Here is a 25,301-nt window from a genome sequence, read left to right as displayed (position 1 = left end):
GCCACTGACCTTCTCTGCCTCTATAAACACTGAGCACTTTATTAATATGCCTCAGAGTGGGATAAACTCATCCAGCACTGGTCTCATGTCTGGTCCCTTGGGTGTTTGTCTGCCCAGCGGATGCCCCAGATCTGATCCCCCATGCTTTTTCATTCCAAGTTTGTGAGAATCAGTGGACAGCATGGAAAATATTACAACTGAGTTGTTGAATAGGGTATGTCCTTGGCATTTTGTTCACAAACATTAAAGGATTAGTTCTATTCAGATTTCAAATTTCCTGATAATTTACTCATTCACCCCATGTCATCCAAGATCTTTACTACCTTTCTGGACATTGAAAAAGGTGGTTAAATTGCTGTTTATGGAGGCGTCTTGGATTTCGTCAAAAATATCTTAATTTGTGTTCCGAAGATGAAGGTCTTACAGGTTTGGAATGACATGAGAGTGAGTAATTAATGACATAATTATCATTTTTGGGTGAACTAACCCTTTAAACCCCATTGACATACTATGCCAGGACCTTGTTCATGCCCAAAAACCTACAAATGTTATTTATCTGAAGCAGTTCTGCGATAGGAGTGAGCTAACATTCCTCCACATCAGTGTGAAACACTAATAAATAAATACAGGAAGGAATCTTGTAGTGCTTATTTCTTTTTTTATGCATTTATAGATTTGGTACTGTAAACGCAAATGTATTAATTTTTTATTTCTTTACTATTTTCTTTATTATTAGTAGTAGTAGTGGTAGTAGTAGTTTCAGCAGGAGCAGCAACATTTCAGTATATTAGTTTTATATTAGTTCTTTACCTTTATTAGTTTTGTATGTAGGCTATAATACTTCTAATATGGAATGATAACAACCTGTGTTCTAAGGCCAATTCACTGAAGTGCAAAAAAACACAACTGCTGGGTTTTATTAGGTCAGTGTGTTCACCCTGCTGGTATCACCCTGGGGGTGTGAACTAGCCTAGAAGAAACTGTGAATGTGTGTGTGTTGCTTGTGCCTATTATAAGTTTGCATGCAAGAAAGACAGGAACTGTGAGAGCATGCAGGGGACAGAATAGACAAAGTGATTGTTAGAGGGCCAAGTACCCATGGTGTGATCAGGGTGAGCTGAGAGCATATGTGGAGTGAACAGCTGGACAGAAGGTTTGAGATTTTGAGCAGAGGAGGTTCAGGCATGGTCAGAATCAGAATGTGGGAAAACTGCCTTTCACAATGATGAGGTTATGGGTTTCCACACGTACGTAGGCTGATACATCCACCAGATCAGATATGCTGTCAGCTGCTATGTGTCTATCACTCAGACCCACACCAAACAGCCCTGCTGGCATGAATAGATGCACTATGAGTACAAGCAGTGGGGGACTGAGAAGAAATGCAGTGTAAAACATTTGCTTGGTTTTCCCCTTAAATAACTGCAGTAATTGTGCAGATGCACAGTATTAAAAATGAGTAAAATGACTGAAGACCATACACAGTGATATAAGGACAACTCATAATTTATTTAGGGGGTTATTGTTGTCACACAATTTTTAAAGGATAATAAGATTTGTTCATACACTGAAAATCAAAGAGGTCTAATGTCATTTGGACCCCAGTATTCTTCAAAAGGTCTTCTTTTAAAGAAAGAAATTCATAAATGGAAAAAGGGATATTAGTTTTGGCATATTTATTCCAAACTTCATTAAATTATAATTTAAAAAGCTGTGTGCACATGGTATTTAGAGTCGTCCACTTTGCATTTTTCAGTATTAATGGTGAAAACGATGAATTGTCCATTTGAAGGACAATCATTCATGAAAATAAAAAGGCAAGTTATTAAATATTTTTTAAGGGCCCCATACATGGATTTTATTCTCAAAAGAGGAGCATTGGGCTGCACATCTGTGTTCTTGGAGCGGGGTCTATTGGGACACAAAGGGATGTTGAGGGTAAGTAGAAGTGGCCAATGAGGTCCAACCATTAAAAAGTACACGCCTTCTGTCTCTCTCTCCCTCTATCACAATGAGCTAAGAGAAGGAAAGGATAGCTCATCTTGCATTGCACTGTCGGTTTGGCTACTTTTCCAAGATAGCATGTTCTGAATGACTCGTGCAAGAGAAGGACAAGTGTATGTACAAAGATGAGGTTCAGCCGGGGCTTGTCTCTCCTGTTGATTGTGTATGTGGGTCCTCTTAATGCCGTTTGGTGGATCAATCAAGATGCCACAATCGGCCCCACAGTGGACAAAGACAGTGGAACAACCAGTGAAGACAAGAACATTGGTGATGTAGGGTCGGACATCATAGATGTAGCCACGGGATTTGTGCAGAACTTGGACCAGAAGCCAACTGTGAACAGGAATAATGCTGTCACAAAGAGGACACCTGGCATCTCCTCGAAGCGTGACCATTCGAAAACGGGTAATGATAAGTCTTTATCAGAGGAAGTCAAACATGAAATGAATGTCAAAGGTTCCTCAGGTGATGCCAGTGGGTCAGGCTTAGGCTCAGGGCCCACTTTGGATTTGGCTCAGGAAGGCAAAAAAACAACAGGGACATGGGTTACTGACAGCAGGATTAGCATAATTAGCACCCCAGCTTCCCCTAAGGACTCCACAAACTGCTTACCAAGAGGCTCTGACTGGCCTTTCTGTGTATCTCATGGTGAAGTCACATTTTCTGTACCTAATTTTTTTAACCACACCCAGGCAGAGGATGTGGTAGCTGTATTGAATGAATGGGATTGGCTCCTGCGTTCAGGCTGCCACCATGGTTTGGAATGGTTTTTTTGCCTACTACTGGCACCAAGATGCCATCAGCCCTCTGAAAAGTCTGGGATAGTCCTGCTACCCTGCAGGACTTTCTGTGAGGTGCTGCTGGACAGCTGCTGGACAGTCCTACAGGAGAGGGGCCTGCCTGTGGCCTGCCACACCCTCCCCGAGGGACCAGAGCCCAGTCAGCCATGCATAACCGTTAGTAACCACAAAGGTAAAACTAAGATGCATCTTAAACTTGTGCCGCTTGTCTTGTCGGTATGTGTCATTCATTGATGTGCTTTCTACCGTGAGAGGCACAGGTCACTTCCTGTCTGTCAGCGGTTGCTCTGCTCTGCTACTGCTTTGCCAGGGTTTAGACCAGCACTTATGGATAGGGTAACCAGCAGCAGAGAGTTTGCATCTGCTGTGACGTGAGGTCTGCGCCTGCATGCGTGGCTCAGTGTGAATCCATTAAAATTACATGCATGCATGAATACTAATTACATTCATTTTTACATTCTCTACATTGCATTCAGTGCTGTTTAACCCATAGCTAATATTTGTATGTAAAATCTCTTTGCAAACTTTTTTAAATGGAAATTATGATTCATTAGTACATTTGCACTTAAAGGGGTCATGAACTGTGGTGTTTTATTGTTTTATAATGTTTCCTGTGGTGCACTTATGATGTTTTACATCAAAAATTGTCATAATTTAGAAATAAAAGGCATTTTTCCTACCCTCTGATTTGAACGCTCTGTTTTAAGGGGCGTGTCTGCTGTGAGACTTCAGCGTAAACGCCCACTGCTGTGATTGGCTGACATCTTTGCAATATGAAATAGCTAAGTATTACTCTCTCGAAAACTTTAACATGTTTTTACTATCACAGCTCTCAAGGTTTACTAATTGTAATAAGTGTTGATTATAGCATTACATTTAGATCTATGGCATTATATTTAGATTGTGGCATGAAAGGTTGCAGTGATGAACATTGTAGCCGATCACAGACATGTTGTTGAGCACGTGATCTCGTCATTGAAACTCAATTTCTGCACACTTTCATAACTTTTCATAACTAACAGTGCCAAACTCGGTATAACTAAGAGATTTGTTGAATAAAACAGGAGTTTTGGCGTGAGTCACTGATAAACTCGTGCTGTTTGATTGACAGCTCCAGCGATTGTAAAGGGAGCGTTCTTTGATCATTTTCTATATATAATTTAATCACCATTTAAATAACAGATTATTTTCATCCTACTAAGAGAAACAACGTGAAGTTGAGCGTTTAGTCTCTGGTTTGATTTACTGACTTAAAGATCATCTGACTGTACATGAATCATTACATATCAGATCAGGCATTAAAATTAACACAGTTACTGACATGTTGTTGCATTACTGTCGAGTCCATATAGTAAAAGTTTGATTTACCAAAGAATCCACAGTGAAATGTACCAAATACAAATAAATAAAGCTCAACTGAGACATTCACATTGTTGAAAATAAATAACCATATTCCTAGCATTAGGATCCTTTGAAAGGTAATGTTATTTTAGTCCTGTATCGCTCTTTTCTCCTCCAGTGGGCGAGGCTAACATTACAATAATGAAGTAGGAGTTGATTTCTTCTGCGGTGGCAGGGTTTCACCTATCTATGACAGGCACATTCCAGGATCAGTCGTTCGATGGACCTGGTGTCAATAAAAGCTTTTATTGGACTAACAAGGAAGATTTCAGTTCTGAGACTTACAGGATATTCTTATAGTACGATGACCTTATACATCACAAGCTGAAGGAAAAGATGATTTCTCAATTCATGACCCCTTTAAGTATAAAATTTACTATAAAATAAACTACAAGATGTGTGACCCATGCAGGTCAAATGAGTGGGAAAGTGCACAGGCTAATTTCAAGCTACAGGCAAAACAAGTGAAAAATGTCAATTTTGGTCGAATGAGGTTTCACAAAAATGACTTCATTAAGCCCTTGTCTAGCAATCCCAATGCTCCAAATAGCAATGAAACATCTAAAAGTATCTTTATTTGTACTTTTTCTGAGAGGAGTACCTTTCCTTTGTCCATGAAAAATGCTGTTTTTCTCTGATCGTTTCTCGGCGACTGGCGCTTCCCCTCAGCACAAGTTTGGTATCGCTTTAAAGCACAGCATTTCAACTTTGTGAATATTCAATTCTCGATGGCATGAGTCTGAACCAATGAAATGTGATTTTCAGTCATGCTGACGTAAACAACACAATCTTACTCACGCTGACTGACGCATCCAAAGCATGAGCACAAAGGCGGCAAGTATTCACGCAAACAGTAAAGAAAGTTCCATATGTTTTTCTCACTGTCTTAGATAATGTACAGTCAGCTGAGACTGAGCTTCTACTCATCTGTCAACCCATTTTTACTGTTGGTAACCGCTGCAAGATGCAAGATGACCTATTACTTGTGTTTGTATGAAAAGAGAGAGATCACAGAGCTGATACGAGACACACACTCATGACAGTTCATAGTTTAATGTAATTTGTTTAATTTGGTAAATTGTAGTGTATTCAGCATGATGAATTTGTATGAATTCATATAATCTCATTCATACATTTACTTAAGATCTGCTTACGCCCCACTGAGGGTTAGATTTAGACCAGTTTGGAGCAGACGTCACAGTTACGTCATAGTGGTGACAGAAAAACAGCGGTAACAAGTGGAGGCAAAATCCACAGAATAAGAGAAAAATGTTTTGTGCCTTTGAATGCCTGAATTAGACTGCAAAAAAATATAGTCTTCATTTTTATAGAGTGCCGTCGTTGAAGACGCCCTTTGTAGCTAAACACAGATGATTATGTTGTAAGTCACAGACTGGACTGATGAAACCTGTGATGATTAGTCTACTATTAAAGCATGAATTTGATGTAAACAGTAAGTCTACATAATATTCACATATGCAGTTCATAGGGGACAGATACAGAATAAACTAATATTTAGACCTATAACATTTTACATAGATAACTGTTTTATCTCACAATTCTGACTTTTTTCTTGCATTTGCATGTTTATATCTCCCAGTTCAGACTTTATAACTCGCAATTGTGAGTTTATATCTCAATTCTGAGGGGAAAAAAGACAGAATAACGAGTATATCTCACAATTCTGCTTTTCCTTCTAAGAATTGAGAGATATAAACTTGGATTTGCAAGAGAAAAAAAGTCAGAATTGTGAGATATAAACTCGAAAATAACTTTTTTATTCTTTTATTCCGCTTCCATATACTGCAGAACTGTCATTTCCTGCCACCAGGTAGGCTCCGCCCACAAAAAATGTCATCGCTGTTCACAAACACAAAATAGGTCTAAAGGGGTGAAGCTGATGCTTGCTTTTTTATACAAATTGCAAGTTTTTGTTCAAATCAAAATATAGGAAAATCATTAATTTATAATAGCTGTGAGACCAGGTTGGACATCTGCAATTTCCCAAAATGACAGTATGTTGCTTTGCAGATTGCAATAACCTGTCTATTGGTAAAATGTGTCAAATTAGTTCTAAATATGCAACACTTTAAAGGTGCAATATGTAAGATTTTTGCAGTAAAATATCCAAAAACCACTAGGCCAGTGTTATATATTTTGTTCACTTGAGTACTTACAATATCCCAAATGTTTTCAACTATTTGTAAATCGTGAGAAAATTGCAATTTTAACCAAGGCTTCGGGACGTGTGAGGAGTCGCCTGTCAATTGCGTCATACCCGCGTTACCCTCGGTCTGCCTCGGTTTCCGGGTTTATTTTGTAGAAACCATGGAAACACCAAAGACACTTTAATATTTACATGTTTTAATAGACAAGGCAACAACTGTTTTGATATATTTATAGACAGAAAACTAATTATTGTTATATAGCTCAACACGTTTAGTCTTATTGTTTAAATCTAATTTTCTTGATTTTTTGTGAGTACCATGCTTTACCATGCCTCAGAGAAAAACACTATTTTGTCAAGTAGCTAACATAGCATAATCAGATGCAGATTTATTTTTAGTAACAGTAATACAGCATTTTCTCCATCATACAATACGTTTTAAAATTAATTGCATGCCATTTATCAACACAACATACGTGTGTTGCACAATCGCTCCAGCGGCCTCGTTCAGCTCCCACAACACTCGGTCCTGCTCTGCTTCATACTACAATAATGTCAATAATCGCATCCATGAACATGATTTCTTCCCGAGTCCTATCCCTATTCTTTTGCACCGTCCGTTGAGGTGAAGACCACATGTCCCAAGATTCCACGCTCAAACTTGGCGTCATCAAGCTACACCTTTGTTTTGAATAGACCTCTAGCGACCTCTAGCGGACAGAAATCCTACATACTGCACCTTTAATACTGATTTAACTGGTACATAAAGGCCAGCTCAACCATATATCACAATATAACTGATTCCCACCATAGTGGGTGGCATCTAATCCAGTTTGACCATCTAATGCACTTGCATATGTGTGAGTTGGTGTGAGTCATGTTGGTTGGAGAGTGGGCACTTGGACTAAAATGCAGAAAAGAAGGAAGCAAGTTTCTTTGCATTCTGGGTATAACAAGGTTCCCTCTGAGAGTGACTAGACACTGTCCATGGTCAGACTAAATAGCAAGTATTTTTAGCTATGAGGGACTTTTTTGAGTGATGTGCAAGAAGTGTTGAGAGTTTGATAGAAAAAAAGGATTCATTGTGAAGACAGTTGTGAAGATCTGTTGTGGGGGAGAGAAATTCTCATCTGACACAAAGTCTTCCTTGATCATTTAATGGCCATGCATATTTATGACCAGAACTGGCATTGCAGTATGATGGCAAAAATGTTTAAAGTTTTGATCTAGCACTGTGGTCTTGGTGAAAGAGTTCTCAGAGGCAAACAACTGCCAAAGAACATTTTAACGAGTATTGTGCAGACCATGATGTAAGAGTTTTCTCTTCTTCTTTTTTTCACATCTATCCAGACTTCATCGTTTAACATGATTACTTTGTTTCAGTGCATTTTTTAGATTTAAGGCCACTTTGCATTCAGTACGTTAGTTTTTCTTTATTTACCCTCAAAAGTAAATTCATCATTATAATTTTTCTGGCAGTGTTTAAATGGAGCTGAATTATAGTGGCAGCTGTTTCATGCTGCTCATTTTCTTGAGTTACTCTTTTTGTCTTATCTCTTGGGAAGCAGGGGCTCAGATCATTTTTTGAAGGGAAAGTTTATCTTAATTTGGTCTCTAGAGAGTCCATGAGGTATCAGTTAACAGGATCCTCCGGTTACCATCTCATTCATTTAACTCCCAATTACCTACAGCTGTCAGAGGGCTGTGGACTTACAACCATTAAGCAAAACTTACAAAGAAGGTTTCCTTTTTTAGGAGATTTGCATTTTTAAAAGCTTTCCGTGTTATTAGTGTCAAATGTTTTTGTTATTGTTGCTGTTTTTGTACTATATTACTAAACTTTAGTTTGTTTAATGTGTATTTAGTCCTGATGTAGGCCTATCACAGCTGTAGGATGTATACACATGTGGGAGGCTGTCTGGAACAGTTGGCCAGATGATTTATTTATCAGCATGTTCATATTAGTTGCAGTACTGCACATGTTCCTTGACAGGAAGATAGTTCAAGTAGTTCAGAATGAACATCTTTAAATTATTTATTTGTAATCATGTTTTGAAAAGATGCCTTGCTTACACTTACACAGTAGCGAACCGTGACTCTTGAACCTTGACCCTCATACCCCCCTTCCCTTGTTGGGAAAATAGTAAACTGAGCCTAAATTCAGCCTAGCTTACCATGTAGCTTACAAGCAATCAGCACCGTGAGTTTGAGAGTTATCACCAAAATAAAACACAATGTAGTAAATCCTCATTAAATCCTCATTACAAATAATTGCATCATCATGCATTTCAGCAGAATATGGTAACAGCTGGCCGGGTTGCAAAACAGACTATGACATACAAAACGAACAAAATTTGTAAGCCAACACATGACAGCATTCAGACCAAAGCAAAACACTTCAGCATCAGACAGAGAACAGCGATCATGGTATTTTCACAGCAGCCGATTAAACGAATGTAACAGACCATAATAAACTTACGATTTGTGAAAAATTTAACTTGTGCAGAATTACAGCATAATAGTCACTGAGTTGGTAAATGCACAGACTGACCAGTAATTCTACAAAATGACTGTTTAAATTAACCTATTACATTTTAAAGGATTAGTTCACTGATCATTTACTCACCCCCATGTCATCCAAGATGTTCATGTCTTTCTTTCTTCAGTCGAAAAGAAATTAAAGTTTTTTAAGGAAAACATTCCAGGGCCCTCATTTATCAACGGTGCGTACGGACAGATTTGTGCGTAATGAGTGCGTAAGAACAGTTTCACGCAAAGTATGCGATTCACCAACTTGTACTTATACATAGAAATGTGTGTAAATATAGAAAATCTAGTGGTAGAATAGCGACACTACACATAAAAAGAATTTAAGAGTGTCACAGTAAGCAATCCACATATGTCCTGTGTTTCCTTTAATTATAAAACACTCAATTTATAATTTGTCTAGTTTTAAACATGATGCGTAATTGGTGTCAAACCCTATTAAAGACAGCTGTGAAAATTTTTTTGTCCCAGTGCAATGGCTTATCTTGCGTTATTGGAAGACTTGGCAGAGAGCGCGTTTTCCAAGATCGTGCTGATCTGCTTGGCGAGAGCACAGAGTCCTCTCTGTCATTATTGCGGTGAGAAAAAAATACAATCACGTGATTTTTAAAGGGAAGTGTTGTCACTATATATGGTTAATTGGAGGCGTTTCCGAATGCTAATGACCGTGAACGAGCAGGGTACTTACGCACATGTGGGATTTATCAACAATGATTGCTTACTAATGTGCGTAAGAACTGTGTGCGCACATTTGGTAAATACGGATTATCTTGTACTTAGGCACATTCTAAATTTTATTCGTAGGACAAAATATAGAACCTTTTCTACGCACTTTTGATAAATGAGCGCTCTTTCCTGTTTGTTTGTTTTCTTTATTTTATGAAAGCTTAAGTTTTGTTGTTATTTTGAATGTACACGAAAATACGTACGAGGGGTGTTCCTCAGGGGTCCGTTTTGGGGCCTTTACTTTTTATTATTTATAGTAATAATCTTGACATTAATATTAGTAATGTTAATTTTCATTTTTACACCGGCGACGCTGTGATCTACTGTAGTGCTCCCAAATTACATCACGCTGTGTCCTTGCTACAGCGCGCTTTTGATGATGTGCAGCAAAGGCTTTGTGATTTAAGCCTGACTTTGAACGAGACTAAAACTAAAGCAATGTTCTTCTCAAGATCAAAGAAGCAAGTGGCAAATCAACCATCTCTTAAAACCCTACAGGGCACTATAATAGAGGTAGGGACAGAATATAAATATCTTGGTTTTATGTTGGATGACTCCTTATCTCTTAAATCTCATGTTGATCAGTTAAGGACTAAATAAAAAATAAAACTGGGGTTTTATTTTAGAAATAAATCCTGCTTCTCTTTCGAAGCAAAAAGAAGATTAGTTTCCGCCACTTTTATGCCTGTCCTTGATTACGGAGATATTTTGTATAAATCAGAAGAAGAAAATAGACCCTTTACAGTTTTGAATGATGTCTTACTGAAGGCGAGCAGAAGTGAACCCATGTGTATTTTAAGTTGTTATAGCATTTCTAGCATTTCTAACTGGATATTTCAACCTGTTCATCATCAAACTAAAAATGCAGTCATTCAAACATAGAAAAAGGCTAACATATATACAAACATATTCAACGTAAATTAAATGGTCTGTAATGCTGTGTCGGTCAGCGTGACCACCGCCTTACCCTACAGTTTTACATAGATATTGAGACGAGTGAAGTACGAAGCCTTGCTTAAATAATAGTTTAGCATCCAAATATGGAAACATTTGGATTTGTGCAGATTAAAGGAAAAGCCCAATGCCAGTTACAGTTTCGCTTTAAATAAAATTGTTTAGGACGTAAATGTTGTTTGCAATGAATGCCACTATGTGTTTATTTTTTAGGCTATTCTTATATTTTTCATCTGAATACTGTTAAATTTAAAGGATTTGTTGCTGAGTGAGAGGAAATAAAATGCATGTCTATAATGTTTGTAAACATTTAGTTTTATTTAATGCTGAGCTATTTTACATTATTTTTGAATGTAATAATAAAATGTGACAGATACACAGATGAGATTTATCTGTTTGTTCCTCTCTCAACAACTTGCATTTGCGCCAATAAAACAAATGTGTTCATTACTCCCACCCACATTAACTTTGAGTTTAATCATTGTTATAATTATGAGGGCGTCCTTGGAAAATCTTTTATCCTATAAGGGGTCCCCGGCCCCAAAAAGGTGGTTATGTCACGTACTACCATCATAATGTCTTGTGTCACGGCTTCATGGGAAATCAGTTTTCGAATGACACTGCAACAGCATGATGCGCTCTCACTCATCTGCAGTCTGGACTACAAGCAGATTGTGTTTGAGAGCTGATGCTGTGAGGTAGCACACATCTGGACTAAAACATGGGCCAGCTATACTCACAGAATCCCCTGTGTAAGCGTTTTGAAACATGGTGACAGCACAGCTCAGGAACTAAATGAATGTTGGCTGAGTGGGTGAGTGACTGGACAGCCGTGTCAAATGGGAATCATGGTGTATGGGGAAAAGTCGCTACGCTTCCATTGCTGTTGAAACGTGACCCTGGAATTGGACATGCCGTTCCCACGGTCAGAACTTTTAGACAGGTTCAGCCCACATATGCATGCAAGAGTTTTGTGTATAATGTTGCTCTATAGCTCTAGAATGTAAAGTCAATCTTTTTGCACACACAGTAACATCTGTTATTGGTACTGGCTGACAGCTGTAAGGTTGGAATGAAAATGAATTAAAATCTGATGTTATTTGTTCATATAAACAAAACCAAGATCATGCAGGGTGTTTATTTTATTTATTTTGGCCTTGTGATGAAAAGTGTACTTAACTGTATTAAATGTGTACTTCAAATCTTATAAATATATTTTTAAAAAAGCTATACAGTGCTTGCAGATAGTACAATATCAATGAAATAAAAGGCCACTTAAGTGTGCATAAAAAGAGTACATTTCAACACATTTAAAAAGCACACTTTGTAATAATGTCAAATTAAGCACATTTTTAATCATTATGTTTTAATGATCCTTTGTTGTGTTTAAAGTACTCTTATTTATGTGTTGACTAACATACTACAGCACATTGATTAGAATTTGAACTGTTATTTGATATTACATTTAAACTAGTTAATATATCTTAAACTAAACTGAACTTCATCACTACAAATGTGTAATTACATATATTTTAAATACATAACATACAAGTTTTGATTGAAATGACATTGAAGTATATTTTAGTTTACCATAAATGCTTGTCATTGTATTTTAAACATATTTCAAAGACAATAGAAATAATTATGAAATTACATATAAACATGGACCTAAGTCATACTTGAGTGGGTCAAAAAAGCACGCTTACATCAGATAAATAAACTATAATAGATTTTAATTTAATTGCAATTACATTACTTTCAGTATATTTTCCCTGTAATCAGCATTCTTTTTAAAAGCATGTTAAAGTGTACTTCTTTTTCACAATGGTGGTCTAGCACAAAACGTTTACACTAAAGAATGGTCAGGTTTTTACAAGACCTAGAAATGTCATGGTAAAAAAACTCAACAATCATGAGCCCTGAGAAAGCAAAATTTCACATAATCAGCAAGCTAAATTTAATCTGATTCTCCCAGGACAACAGTACAGTAATGTACATTGATGTATTATTCCAGTCTCACTGTTTTCCCCTTCTGTAGACATGATCATAAACACCAGTTGTCATGTGTTATCAGTCCCTAAAGGATGTAGCTTGTTGATTTATGACGTTGCACTGGTTGACTTTCTGGAAAGGTGCAATTTCCCTTCATATGTATAGCAAAGATTATGTAATAAATGCCCTTTTTTTAAAAAGACCCATTAGGAACTAAATGTATCCCAGTATAAGAACTGAATGCAAAATGAGGCATCTTTTTTAAATATTTTAATAGCAATATAGAGAATTTGGTTACACTTTATTTTGATGGTCCCTTTTACACATTCTGTTGACTATAAGTGAGGCCCTATGAAATACATTTTATTTTTTCCAAAATTCTGTTTTATTTATTTTTTTCCCAATTCCATCTTTTTCTCTTTACATTTTTCTGGATTCCGTTTTTTATTTTTTATTTTTGGTCTCCATTTTAATGGTTAAATTAAGTTTTAGTACTCAAAAAGCATGTCTTATGCTTTTTGAAACTTATTAAATTTAACAACAATTTATTAAAAGTTTAACAAAAATTACATTTTATTATTTTTTTCTCAAATTCATTATATTTTTACCAAATTCTGTGTCTGGATTCCATTTTAATGGTTTAATTAAATTTTAACAATCAAAAAGCATGTCTAATTCAATTGAATTCATAAAACAACAAACTTTTTTTTTTTTTTTAAATCATTTCTATGAAATGTTTTGTTTTTGTTTTTTCAGAAATTCTGTGTATTTTAATTTTTCTTGCAATCAAATGAAGGCATAAAACATTAATTTATCTTTTTATCATATGAACATATTAAACTTTTTGTCAAACAAAGTGCTGCACAACAGAGCTTCACTGTTAAAATTAAGACATGGAATAAAATTTTTGATTATTCCTTAAAAAATAAAGTTTTAATAATATTTTATTATTATTATTCCATTGAGATGTAGCTAAGTTCTACTGTACAACAGTAATATATTTCTGTCACTATTTCTTCAAGTTAAACCAAACTTTTTTTTTGACGGGTTGCAGTGAAGACCTTTGAGCTTCTGTGTGTTTATGATATGATGATAGTTTTTCTCAGATGAAACTGATGCAGAGCGGCTCTGGAGATGAAGTTCATGCATTCATGTCCTCATATAGTGAGACGACAGAGGCTGAAAACACCGCGAGCGTCACGCTTGATTCAGTGCGTGTGTGGGAAATGAAAACTCGCGTCTGCGCCATTCATTCACACAGAGACACACAACATGCAGGATTCATATTTACATAGTCTTTTTGCGGTTTAATATGAACCTAGTTGACACATAGGTGCCACGTTACCTATAGTCAACAGAATGTTCAAAGGGGACTATTACCGAAAATTTCAGTAATAACTAATTTCATCATGTAATCTAATTTTTTTCAAATGTACTATCACCGAACACTGCCTTCAGAAGCTTGGGTTTCTTTTTGCAGTAAAAATCACTGTACTGATTTCCAATATTCTTTGTACCATAGAAGAGAGCGGAGTCTCCCTGCTGCAGCTTATTGGAAACCTTCCGTCTGAAAATATCACCCAGGTTCAAGGACCAAACAGTCAAACCGCTTACCTCTTCACAAAGAACACAAGCACGGGGCAGATGGCACGTGCCCACCTTCCCACTCATTTCTACCGAGACTTCTCTCTTGTCTTCCGCTTGAAGCCCTCCTCGGACGACGCTGGGGTTATCTTCTCCATCACAGACTCCAATCAAAATATCATGTATGTGGGGGTCAAGCTCTCAGCTGTGAAGGATGGCAAAAGGAAAGTTATTTTTTATTACACAGAGCCTGATTCAGATAGATCTCAAGAGGTGGCCAGCTTTGAGGTGACACACAAGCCTCTAGAGTGGAGCCGCTTCTCTCTGGCTGTTAATCTGGACCAGGTGTCTTTCTACGAGGACTGTGATACTGAGCCCAAGATCGTAAAGTTTGAGCGGTCACCTGACGACTTGGAGCTGGAGACAAACTCCAGGATCTTTGTTGGACAAAGTGGAGCTGATGACCCAGACAAATATCAAGTATGTCCTGTGTATCATTGAAATAAGCAATATCACAGGAGTAGCCATGTGACATATCGCTCTATATCAGCAACTCACGGCTGTGCTGATATACAGCCATATAGCACGGCTACTCATGTGATATTGCATTTATACAACAGTTCGACGGCACACACATGTATGTAAATGGGTCGTGACAGGTCATTTTTTGGTCCAAAGCCTTAATAATAATAAAAAAACAAAGATATGACATCCAAAGTATGTAAGGTAGTACAACTATATCTCTTTTATTGAATCCAAAAGGTTTTAATTATATTTTGCTACATATAAAGGTATTTTAAAGATTTTGAAGTGTCAAAAGGTCATTCGGTTTAACCGTCCAAAGGCCAATACAGCCACTTCATTTGTGATTAAAATATCTTAAAATGTAATAAATGTATATATTTTTTATTCTGGCATGATTTTATAACATCATATATCAACATAGTGCAAAATGGTATTAAAATTATGTGTAGAAGTCGTTGCTTTATGAGAAAGAATGTCCGGAAAAATGAATTTCATTGATGTCATTCGGAGTAACCAATTTAAAGGCACCATTTTGGATCAAGTCATGTGGTCAATATCATGTGACAGGATGTGACATCATTCAGACACCTGCAAAGGACCACATGAAGCAAAGTAACCAAATCTCTCTTAACTATTTGAAAAATTCATGTTTTCACTTGCTCATACGCATATCTCGAAACATCAGGTCATTCGGTACAACCGCTATAAAACATGGAAAACGTTGTAATATTTTAAAAACTTGTACTAAATATAAAATGTTTGATTGTGCTTTTGCTAGCTAGCTAGATATCAGCCTGTTAGCATTGTTAGAAAATATCGTCATTCGGTATAACCAAAAGTGTCATTCGGTAAAACTGAAATTTTGGTTAAACTAAATGATTTTTTTGGTGACAATTTTTGTAAAAAATGACAAAAGCAGTGTTAATTGATTATAAAAACCACATAATCTCATTGTTAACACTTAAAACTTAAGAATTAATTATATCTCCATTATGTTTTTTTTACACTTTTAAAAACCTTATTCGTCAGTGACCCTCATAAGAACAACAACCCCTCTTTTGCGCAGAACTACTTCCTTCCATCACGGATTCAAATCTCGAGTTCACAGTTTAACAGTTGAGCCCAAGCCTCCGTTACTAATTCTAAAACGTCACTTTAGAACTCGTAATGAAGCAACTTCCTTGTTTACAACCTTCAGTCCCTTTCAATATAAAAGTCTTTGTGACTGACTGACTCACTCACTCATAAAGTCCAGTCTTTGCCACATCTAATGGCGTATTAATGTAACTTTCACTAATGGACCCTTTCTCAATATCAAATACGGCATGTTATTTATATAAAACATTATTTATTGAACAATAATATTTGAATGAACAACATTATAACAGTATAAGAGGTTTGTACAATGGGAAATAAACACAAGCAAACAGTTCAGTCAAATGTACAAAAGCAGTGCTCTAGTTAGTACAGGATTTAAGTTCAAGGTAAATATAAAGTTATGAAACTTACACCGTGTCTACACCGGACGCGAGCGGCGCGGCGTGTCAAAGAACAATACGACCCATCATAATCTGTGATATTGTCTACACTGGATGCAGTGCGGCACGACAAATTCCCAACAGTAAACGGATTCCCCGTTCTATTTCTGACGTAGTCCAAGTGCTTTCTAACGGTCGTCTTGTCGCGTTCAGCGTAGACAGCTTTTAGCTGTTGCGGCGCGATGCGATAAAAGTTGCGCCTGGTGTAGACACGGTGTTAATATAGTGCTTAAGCCAAATTGATTAGCTCTTAATAGATTAATAAGACCAAAGATAAGACCAACGGCAAATTCCCGAAGGACTGGCCAAGATGAAGCTGTTCTCTGTGGGTACATGAGTGCTGAACAGCCGCTGACAGCCTGGAGCTCACATCTCCAAAAGTGTCAATACAAATTGTCAAATAGGCGCTATGTTTATATATAAATTGCATATTTGAGGTCTAAACAACTACATTATCACCTAAAAACTCTTAAATCTACATTCTGTGGAACAAGAATGGCTTGTGTGCCATGACACTCGAAAACAGTGCGAGAACGCTGAAAGCGGAGAAATGGTCCCTGTAGAATATGGTAGAATATCGCATGGCTGGAAAGACCTCTCAGCCAATCAGATTCGAGAACCAGAAATAACTGTTGTATAAAGTGTTATATTTGTCATTTTTCTCAAATATACAAAGGGCCATTTTCAGGGGTGAGGACAACAAGGAATATTTACCTGGACCCTTTGTAGCCTTTCTATCTGTCTCTGTTGATTAATTGATCAGTCTATTGACCCAGACAAACGTGGTCTAGCTACCGTCTGGTCAATATATGTAATATATGGTCTAGATATTTATCCATCCATCCATCCATCCACAAAGACATTTATATTCATACACAATCACAGCTGATATGTTGATGTTGGACCTGTCTTTTTTTTAGGGCTTGATCTCAGAATTAAAAGTGGTTGGAAACCCACAGGCTGCAGAGCGTCATTGTGATGAAGCTGATGATGATGATGATGACTATGACGTAAGCTGCATTTAAACTTGAGACTGTCATTCTTACATCTACAGAAAGGTTGTATTTGTATTTTTGCATTTATTGTTTATACTTCACAGACAGGACTGACTTTTTGGGATATGACAACGTATGAATATCTTAGTAACTATCTGGTTATTTTTGTGGTAAAATGGTGGTAATGCCTGTTTTTCATTATTTGTAGGGTTCTGGAGACAACGGAAGTGGAATAGAGGACATATTTGATTTAGAACATGATTTAGTAGGTATTTTTGGACATTAGTTATTGCATTTATCTGATAAAAATACAGTGTTCTGGCAAACCCCTCTAGTACATTTTTGTAGTAAATGTGCTGCAAGTATATAAATAATCTGTTTTTGTGAACATTTAGTGAACATTAATACAACCTTGTAGTTTCTCTTGACATTCCCATGATACAGCAAAAAAGAAAAGAAAAGAAAAGAAACAATCAGATATAGTTTTTAATGTATTTCAGAATATACAAAAAATCCAGAAGAACTGCAGCAAAGTCTCCAAGATGCTTGGTGAAGAAAACTACCTGCAAAGCTACAGTACTGTGAAAAGTTTTAGGCAAAATGCTGTAAAGTGAGGATGCTTTCAGAAATAATGTCATAAATAGATTGTATTTATCAATTAACTTCTATTAACCAAATCAAAATTTAGTGTTAACATTGACAAGACAGGACAAAGAACTGAACAAATCAAGGAGAATATATACCAGACTAAATGAGATAATTAGTTGAATGACAGGTGAACTGAATGATTAATCAAGGGAACAAACTGGAAACTAAGTCACACAGGAAAACAGAACTAAAACACACTGAACAGAACATAATCCTGACAATATAGGCTATACATGTTCACTTGCACTTCACTTTACAATACTGTTCCATCATTACTGAATAACTAAAGGAACAAATAAGTAGCGCAATATTTACATTAACTAGTAACTAATACTAACAAGAAACTCTGATTAAGCTTTGGTGTTGGATAGTAATTCCTGCTCAAGGATGAAGTTACACTTGAGTCACATTCAGCTGAGTGCTATTACTTACTAATTTGTTAATCAGAGTTTGTTGTTAGTTAATTACTAGAATGTTAAGTTATTTCTTCCTGCGTAGTTATTGATAAATGACAGAACAGTGTTACTCTCAAAATCTCAGCAGAAGCACTAGGTCATCTGGGTTTTATTCACATATTGTTTAATAAATACTGTTTTCAGACATTCTACTTATTTGCCTTATTTGTTTTTTTCGCATAATATATAGTAGGAATGTATGCGTCTACAAGGTCAATCTCAGAACAAGCTGGCAGAGGGGATCATTCACTGAGCTCGACACTTATTTTAGAGCTTTATAATGGTACTGTTTGTGTTGGGTTCACTTGCTTTTAGGTTAAAATTGCAGAATTTGATGGCTCTTTTTGGATATTCTGTATTGACCTAATTCTGCCTTATAGTGCAGTGTTGTTTGGGGCAGCCTCTCAGGAGATTGGTGCTCATAAATGATAGCGATTTTATCCTTGTAGCCGGTCTCTCCTAATGAAATTTTGGATCCTGCACTTTACTGATGTATTGGTTGTTGTTTGATGTCTGATTTTTAGTGGCACAGAAAACACTTGCACTATGTTTAAAGTCCCCCTGTAATCAAAATTTTTATCCCTTAAAACTCATCTTTGATCACCAAAATGACGTTTTTTTTTTCCTGTGAAAAAAAATTCTTCATGCCTTAAAATAGCTTGAATGTAACTCTACACCCTTGCTTCATTTAGTATATGCCGATCTATGAATATGCAAATTAGCCCCGCCTCCTCTCGCTCACGCCAGCTCAGAGATCCACTCGGTCAACTTACTGAGGTAAACGCTGCACAATGGTATCGCTCTTTATAACATCGGACACGTAACGGTAATTAATATGATTAGACTTTTGCTTGACTATGTTATCAAACAGCTAATAATGTGTCGCTAATGTTACACAAACCATGTTCCCGTTCGCCATCTTAGAGTCAGAGAGATGCCTTAACAATCAGTGTCTTTAGAAATGCTTTGAACAACTCAGAACGTCAGTGGAGAAAGGCATATAGTTCATCATAATATACATCTTACACCACAGGGGGACTTTAAGATTATAATAGATGCAAGTATATGAGGCTACCATGAACATGTTATAATGTTACAACTTATACTTGAAGCTCAATCAGACTAAGTTATGGGTCATATCTTTATTGTGATTGGTTGATCAGGGAACAATCATTGACCAGGCATTACTCATATTATAATAGCATAAAATTAGATTGGTCAAAAAACCATGTGATTCAAAAATAACCTGACATTAAGTAATGTTTAATAAGGTTTTATCATTACTAAGTATGATAAAATAACTAAGTAGCTAAACAACATCTTACATCAATCACAAGATATGTCTGTTCAAAAGTCATCTGTTCTGTTTTGCAGCCCCTGCCTCCACAACATGCTTCTACAGTGAGCAAGCCTATGTTGGACATAGATGACCATCAGAGAGAGACAGGTCTGTGAAACTGCAAATTTTGTTTAAATGTAAGACAATCAATGTAAGACAAGAGGACAAAGAACTGGGACTTTATAGAACTCAAAATGTTTTATGTGTTTGTTTAGAAAGTGCAGTGAATGTTTACTGGTGGCGATGCTCACATGGGGAACTGTTTATTAGTTGTGTTCAGGCTTTGGCGTATCGTTTTAAAATATTGTGGAGTCTGAGAGATGTGACCAACATGTAATTTTAGCTCACAAAATATGATGCTGAAATAGGCATGCAGGCACAAATATCTTCCAACAGAATGCACTGAAATGCTGCAGCGCCATCATGTGGACAATGCAATAGTTGTATTACATGTTTCATAAGTTGAATTGTATTTACATCACTGGAAAAAAGGTAGAGATCACGAATGATTGATTGATTGATTGATTGATTGATTGATTGATTGATTGATTGTCAAAGCAGAATATTACAATGATTTTGCAAGGATCATTTAATAATGAAGACTGGAGTAATGGTCACTGAAAAAAAAAAAAAAATACATATATATATATATATATATATATATATATATATATATATACTCTACCGGTCAAAAGTTTGGAAACATTACTATTTTTAATGTTTTTGAATGAAATAAATACAGAATAAATAAATTCATAATAAATACAGAAAAACAATAATATTGTGAAATATTATTACAATTTAAAATTATGGTTTTCTATTTTAATAAACTTTAAAATATAATTTATTTCTGTGATCAAAGCTGAATTGTCAGCATCATTACTCCAGTCTTCAGTGTCACATGATCCTTCAGAAATCATTGTAATATGATGATTTATTATCAATGTTGGAAACAGTTGTGTTGCTTAATATTATTTTATAACCTGTGATACTTTTTCAGGATTCTTTGATGAATAAAAAATATCAGCATTTATTTAAAATAGAAATCTTTTGTAACAATATACACTACCGTTCAAAAGTTTTTTTTTAAAGAAATTAATACTTTTATTCAGCACAGATGTGTTAAATTGATAAAAAGTGATAGTAAAGATTTATATTTTGAATAAATGATGTTCTTTTTAACCTTTTATTCATCATTGAATCCTGAAAAAAGTATCACAGGTTCCAAAAAAATATTAAGCAGCACAACTGTTTTCAACATTGATAATAACTGAGTATCAAATCATCATATTAGAATGATTTCTGAAGGATCATGTGACACTGAAGACTGGAGTAATGATGCTGAAAATTCAGCTTTGATCACAGGAATAAATTATATTTTAAAGTATATTAAAATAGAAAACCATCATTTTAAATTGTAATAATATTTCACAATATTATTGTTTTTTTCTGTATTTATTATGAAATAAATGCAGCCTTAATGAGCATAAGAGACTTTGTTCAAAAACATTAAAAATAGTAATGTTTCCAAACTTTTGACCGGTAGTATGTATGTATGTGTATATATATATATATATATATATATATATATATATATATTTTTTTTTTTTTTTTTTTTTTTTTTAATTGTAATAATATTTCACAATATCACTGTTTTGGCTGTATTTTTTTTATTTTAAACTCTTAAATATAAACTCTTTAATCAGACAAAAGGCTGTCCGATTTTTATTATTATGTTTTTCATGTTCACATTTAATAAATAACTGATAATTTGCCATAAACCGAAGAAATTCACTGCTAATCCTCTATACTGTAGCTATAATCATTTCATTTCATATTTATTTAGGGATACAGATATAGTCAGGGCTTGGTGAAGACCTCGTCTCTAGATACAACGAACTAGAAGTCTGAAAAGCATTTACTAGCTTTTGAATTTATGGAAAATATGTTTATCACATTTTGAAATTACTTGCTTGCTTGTTTGTATAAACACTTCATATACATACATATTAAATATAGTATGAATGAATGAACTATTACTGAATTTATAGGTTTCAAAAGGTATTATAATTATTCATTTAGATCGCCTGTGTTCAGGATAACCCTTCAGTACTGTTTTCATCAGGTTTCTCTGGCGCTAAAGGAGATAAAGGGTTGAGGGAAGAGAAGAAGGACCAAGAAGACCACGTATTCACAGGGCCAAAACGTGATTGTGAAGCTAATGTGACTTCAGTCACAGGTGGAGCTTGTGGACAGAAGGTACAATTCTACTTTATTTTTTAATCAAATGTATTAAATGATGGTTTAAGTCTAAAACAGAAACCGTTCAAGTAAATAGGCAGACTGTGGGTTACTGTATATTTTTAGTTGGGTGAGCATATGCAATTTGCATGGTAAATCATACATTAATTTGCTTTACCCTTTGTCCTAATCCGGTGTGACGCGACAGGATTAGTTTTTCTCCCCAATCATGTCTTTTTTGTTTCCCCAGGGTGATCGTGGAGAGAAAGGAATGAAGGTAAAGAAGGTCTTTTTTAGTGGTACACACACACCCTTCACCAGTGCAGCAAATGGATGTTGACTTCTGTCAGATTCCAGAAATCCAACCTGAAATCCCCAACAGACTTTTAGGGCCCTATTTTAATGATCTAAGCTCAGGGCGCAGATGCACTTAGGGCGTGTCCGAATCCACTTTTGCTAGTTTAACAGCTGAAAAAATGGTCGGCGCATGGTCCAAAAGGGTTGTACCCAGTCTCTTAATGAGTCATGGGTGTGTTTTGGGCGTAACGTGCAATAAACCAATCAGAGTGTCATCTCCCATTCCCTTTAAAGGGTTAGTTCCCCCAAAAATGACTCACCCTCATGTCGTTCCAAACCTGTAAGACCTTCATTCATCTTCAGAACACAAATTAAGATATTTTTGATGAAATCCGAGAGGTATATGACTCGTCAATAGACAGCAATATAACCAACACTTTCAAGGTCCAGAAAGGTACTAAAGACATCGTTAAAACAGTCGACAATAAAACAGATATTGTTGAATTAAGTCATTATTTTTGTTTTGTTTTTGCGCACAAAAAGTATTCTCGTCGCTTCATAACATTAAGGTTGAACCACTGCAGTCACATGACTGTTTTAACGACGTCTTTAGTACCTTTCTGGGCCTTGAAAATATCTTCATTTGTGTTCTGAAGATGAATGAAGGTCTTACAGGTGTGGAACGACATGAGGGGGAGCAATTAATGACAGAAATTTAATTTTTGGGTGAACTGACCCTTTAAAAAGCTTTATTACTACTACTACTGTCAGATTCCAGTTAGGCTGATGAACACACTGCTAATGTCCATCTCTCTGTATAGGGAAGTGCTGGGTCTGGATATCCTGGCCCCAAAGGTGATCGTGGGCCTCCAGGACCACCTGGACCACCTGGACTACCTGGACCACCTGGGCCCCAGGGTCCAGAAGCAAACTTGACAGAATTGGAGGGGGATAAAATGGTGAAGAGGCTGCAGGGTCCAATGGGCCCACAAGGTCCAGAGGGCCCACTGGGTCCAGAGGGCCCAAAGGGGGAGCCAGTGAGTAACATTATCTTCCTTTGGCATCAAATTACGATATTATTCCAATAAGTTGATTGTCAATGTCTGTTAAGAACACAAGCTAAACATAATTTTGATGTTTTATAGGGTAAACCAGGAGAGGACGGAAAGCTTGTGAGTTTTCTGGACAGATGTTTCTGAGCTGTATTTGAATATATACTAAGACTGTGTTTATTAATTCATCATTCTCCTTCGGTCTTACTATTCAGGGCTCTGAAGGACCTCGAGGTTTTCAAGGACTACCTGGTTCTAAAGGGCAGAAGGTGGTTTGCAAAATCAGACTTTTTGTTATTATTATTTTTTTTAATTATTAATTATTTTATAATAAACGTATTACACGTTATACCTTAAAGGCATAGTTCACCCAAAACTGAAAATTATCCCATGATTTACTCACCCTCAAGCCATCATAGGTGTATATGACTATTTTGTTTCAAACGAACACAATCAGAGATATATTATAAAATATCCTGGCTCTTCCAAGCTTTATAATGGTAGTGAATGGGGGTTGAGTTTTTTGAAGCCCAAAAAAGTGCATCCATCCATCATAAAAGTAATCCATACAGGCTTCAGTGGGTTAATAAAGGCCTTCTGAAGCGAACCAATGGGTTTTTAAAGAAAAATATCCATATTTAAAACTTCATAAACTAAAATAACTAGCTTCCAGCAGATGATCATACGCATACTGCGCAAGTCGACTTTCTCCACATGAGTAACCCCTGACGCGATGTATGATAATAAAGTTTTAAATATGGATATTTTTCTTACAAAAACGCATCGCTTCGCTTCAGAAGGCCTTTATTAAACCCCTGGAGCTGTATGGATTATTTTTTATGATGGATGGATGCACTTTTTTGGGCTTTAAAATCTCACCCCCCATTCACCACCATTATAAAGCTTGGAAGAGCCAGATATTTTTAAATATTTCTCCGATTGTGTTCATCTGAAAGAAGATCGTTATATACACCCAGGATGGCTTGAGGCCAGGAGTGTGCACTCTATGGCAGTCTGTGGTGGCTCATTTTTTCACTGAGGTCTTTGTTTGGACCAATAAATAACATTTTGTCTTTTTTGTATCTGTAGGGTCAGAAAGGGGAAGGACATCAAGGACCTAGAGGTCCACCTGGGCTACCTGGACCTCCTGGCCCCTCAATCTCAGATAGGACTGTGAGTATGAATACAGCTATTATAGGTCTGTGTGCTTAGACTTAAAATGTGCATATAACAGAATGAGCCATTGAATGCTTAAAGGGTTAGTTCACCCTAAAATGAAAATTCTGTCATTTATTACTCACCCCCATGTCGTTCTACACCCGTAAGACCTTCGTTCATCTTCAGAACACAAATTAAGATATTTTTGATGAAATCCGATAGCTTATTGACCATAGTCCACATGACTGCAGTGGTTCAACCTTTTTTTTTCTGCAGCAACGAGAATACTTTTTGTGTGCAAAAACAAAACAAAAATAACGACTTTATTCAACAAGTTTGTCTCTCCCCTGTCAAGACAGTGCAGTGCTTCCGGGTTCTACGTCAAAACGGAGACTCATTATTGGCCGGCTCCTGCGTCAATATCACATGTATGTGTGAACAGCTCATGTGAACAGCATCAGCCAATAATGAGTCGGGGTTCTGACGTAGAGCCTGGAAGTGCTGGACGTAAACAGCATAAGAGAAAGACACAGAAGAGAAGAAATTGTTGAATAAAGTCGTTATTTTTGTTTTGTTTTGTGCACAAAAAGTATTCTCGTCTCTTCATAACATTAAGGTCGAACCACTGCAGTCACATGACTGTTTTAAACGATGTCTTTCTGGACCTTGAAAGTGGTTATTAAATTAATGTGTATGGAGGAGATCAGAAAGCTCTCGGATTTCATCAAAAAATATCTTAATTTGTGTTCTGAAGATGAACGAAGGTCTTACGGGTGTGGAACAACATGAGGGTGAGTAATTAATGACCGAATTTTCATTTTTGGGTGAACTAACCCTTTAAACATGAACTAAGAACATGTTCACACATTTACACAATT

The 25,301-nt window shown here is 36.3% G+C and overlaps 1 protein-coding gene and 1 long non-coding RNA gene across 5 annotated transcripts in view; one reads left to right on the top strand and one right to left on the bottom strand.

Moving 5' to 3' along the window:
- Positions 1-25,301, bottom strand: part of LOC127513925 (uncharacterized) — a 757,994-nt gene that overhangs the window by 17,049 nt on the left and 715,644 nt on the right. The gene's annotated exons all lie outside the window — the stretch shown is intronic.
- col18a1b (collagen type XVIII alpha 1 chain b) overlaps positions 1-25,301 on the top strand; it is a 54,459-nt gene that overhangs the window by 8,520 nt on the left and 20,638 nt on the right. For 2 of the 4 annotated variants that reach the window (XM_051896063.1, XM_051896062.1), the window contains exons 1-11: positions 2,433-2,976; positions 14,114-14,655; positions 17,159-17,248; positions 17,442-17,498; positions 19,711-19,783; positions 21,801-21,934; positions 22,167-22,193; positions 23,035-23,250; positions 23,359-23,385; positions 23,481-23,534; positions 24,355-24,438. In XM_051896063.1, the coding sequence (XP_051752023.1) occupies positions 2,448-2,976; positions 14,114-14,655; positions 17,159-17,248; positions 17,442-17,498; positions 19,711-19,783; positions 21,801-21,934; positions 22,167-22,193; positions 23,035-23,250; positions 23,359-23,385; positions 23,481-23,534; positions 24,355-24,438 (1,833 nt within the window). In that variant the 5' untranslated portion in view covers positions 2,433-2,447. Of the gene's footprint in view, positions 1-2,031; positions 2,410-2,432; positions 2,977-14,113; positions 14,656-17,158; positions 17,249-17,441; positions 17,499-19,710; positions 19,784-21,800; positions 21,935-22,166; positions 22,194-23,034; positions 23,251-23,358; positions 23,386-23,480; positions 23,535-24,354; positions 24,439-25,301 lie in introns of those variants that run through there. The other 2 variants (XM_051896064.1, XM_051896065.1) reach the window with 2 other exon arrangements.

Source organism: Ctenopharyngodon idella, chromosome 6 (genome assembly GCF_019924925.1).
Source record: "Ctenopharyngodon idella isolate HZGC_01 chromosome 6, HZGC01, whole genome shotgun sequence".
In the NCBI taxonomy this organism is placed as follows: Eukaryota; Metazoa; Chordata; class Actinopteri; order Cypriniformes; family Xenocyprididae; genus Ctenopharyngodon; species Ctenopharyngodon idella.
Note: the sequence above shows the minus strand (reverse complement) of the source record. Positions and strands in the feature narration are given on the sequence as shown.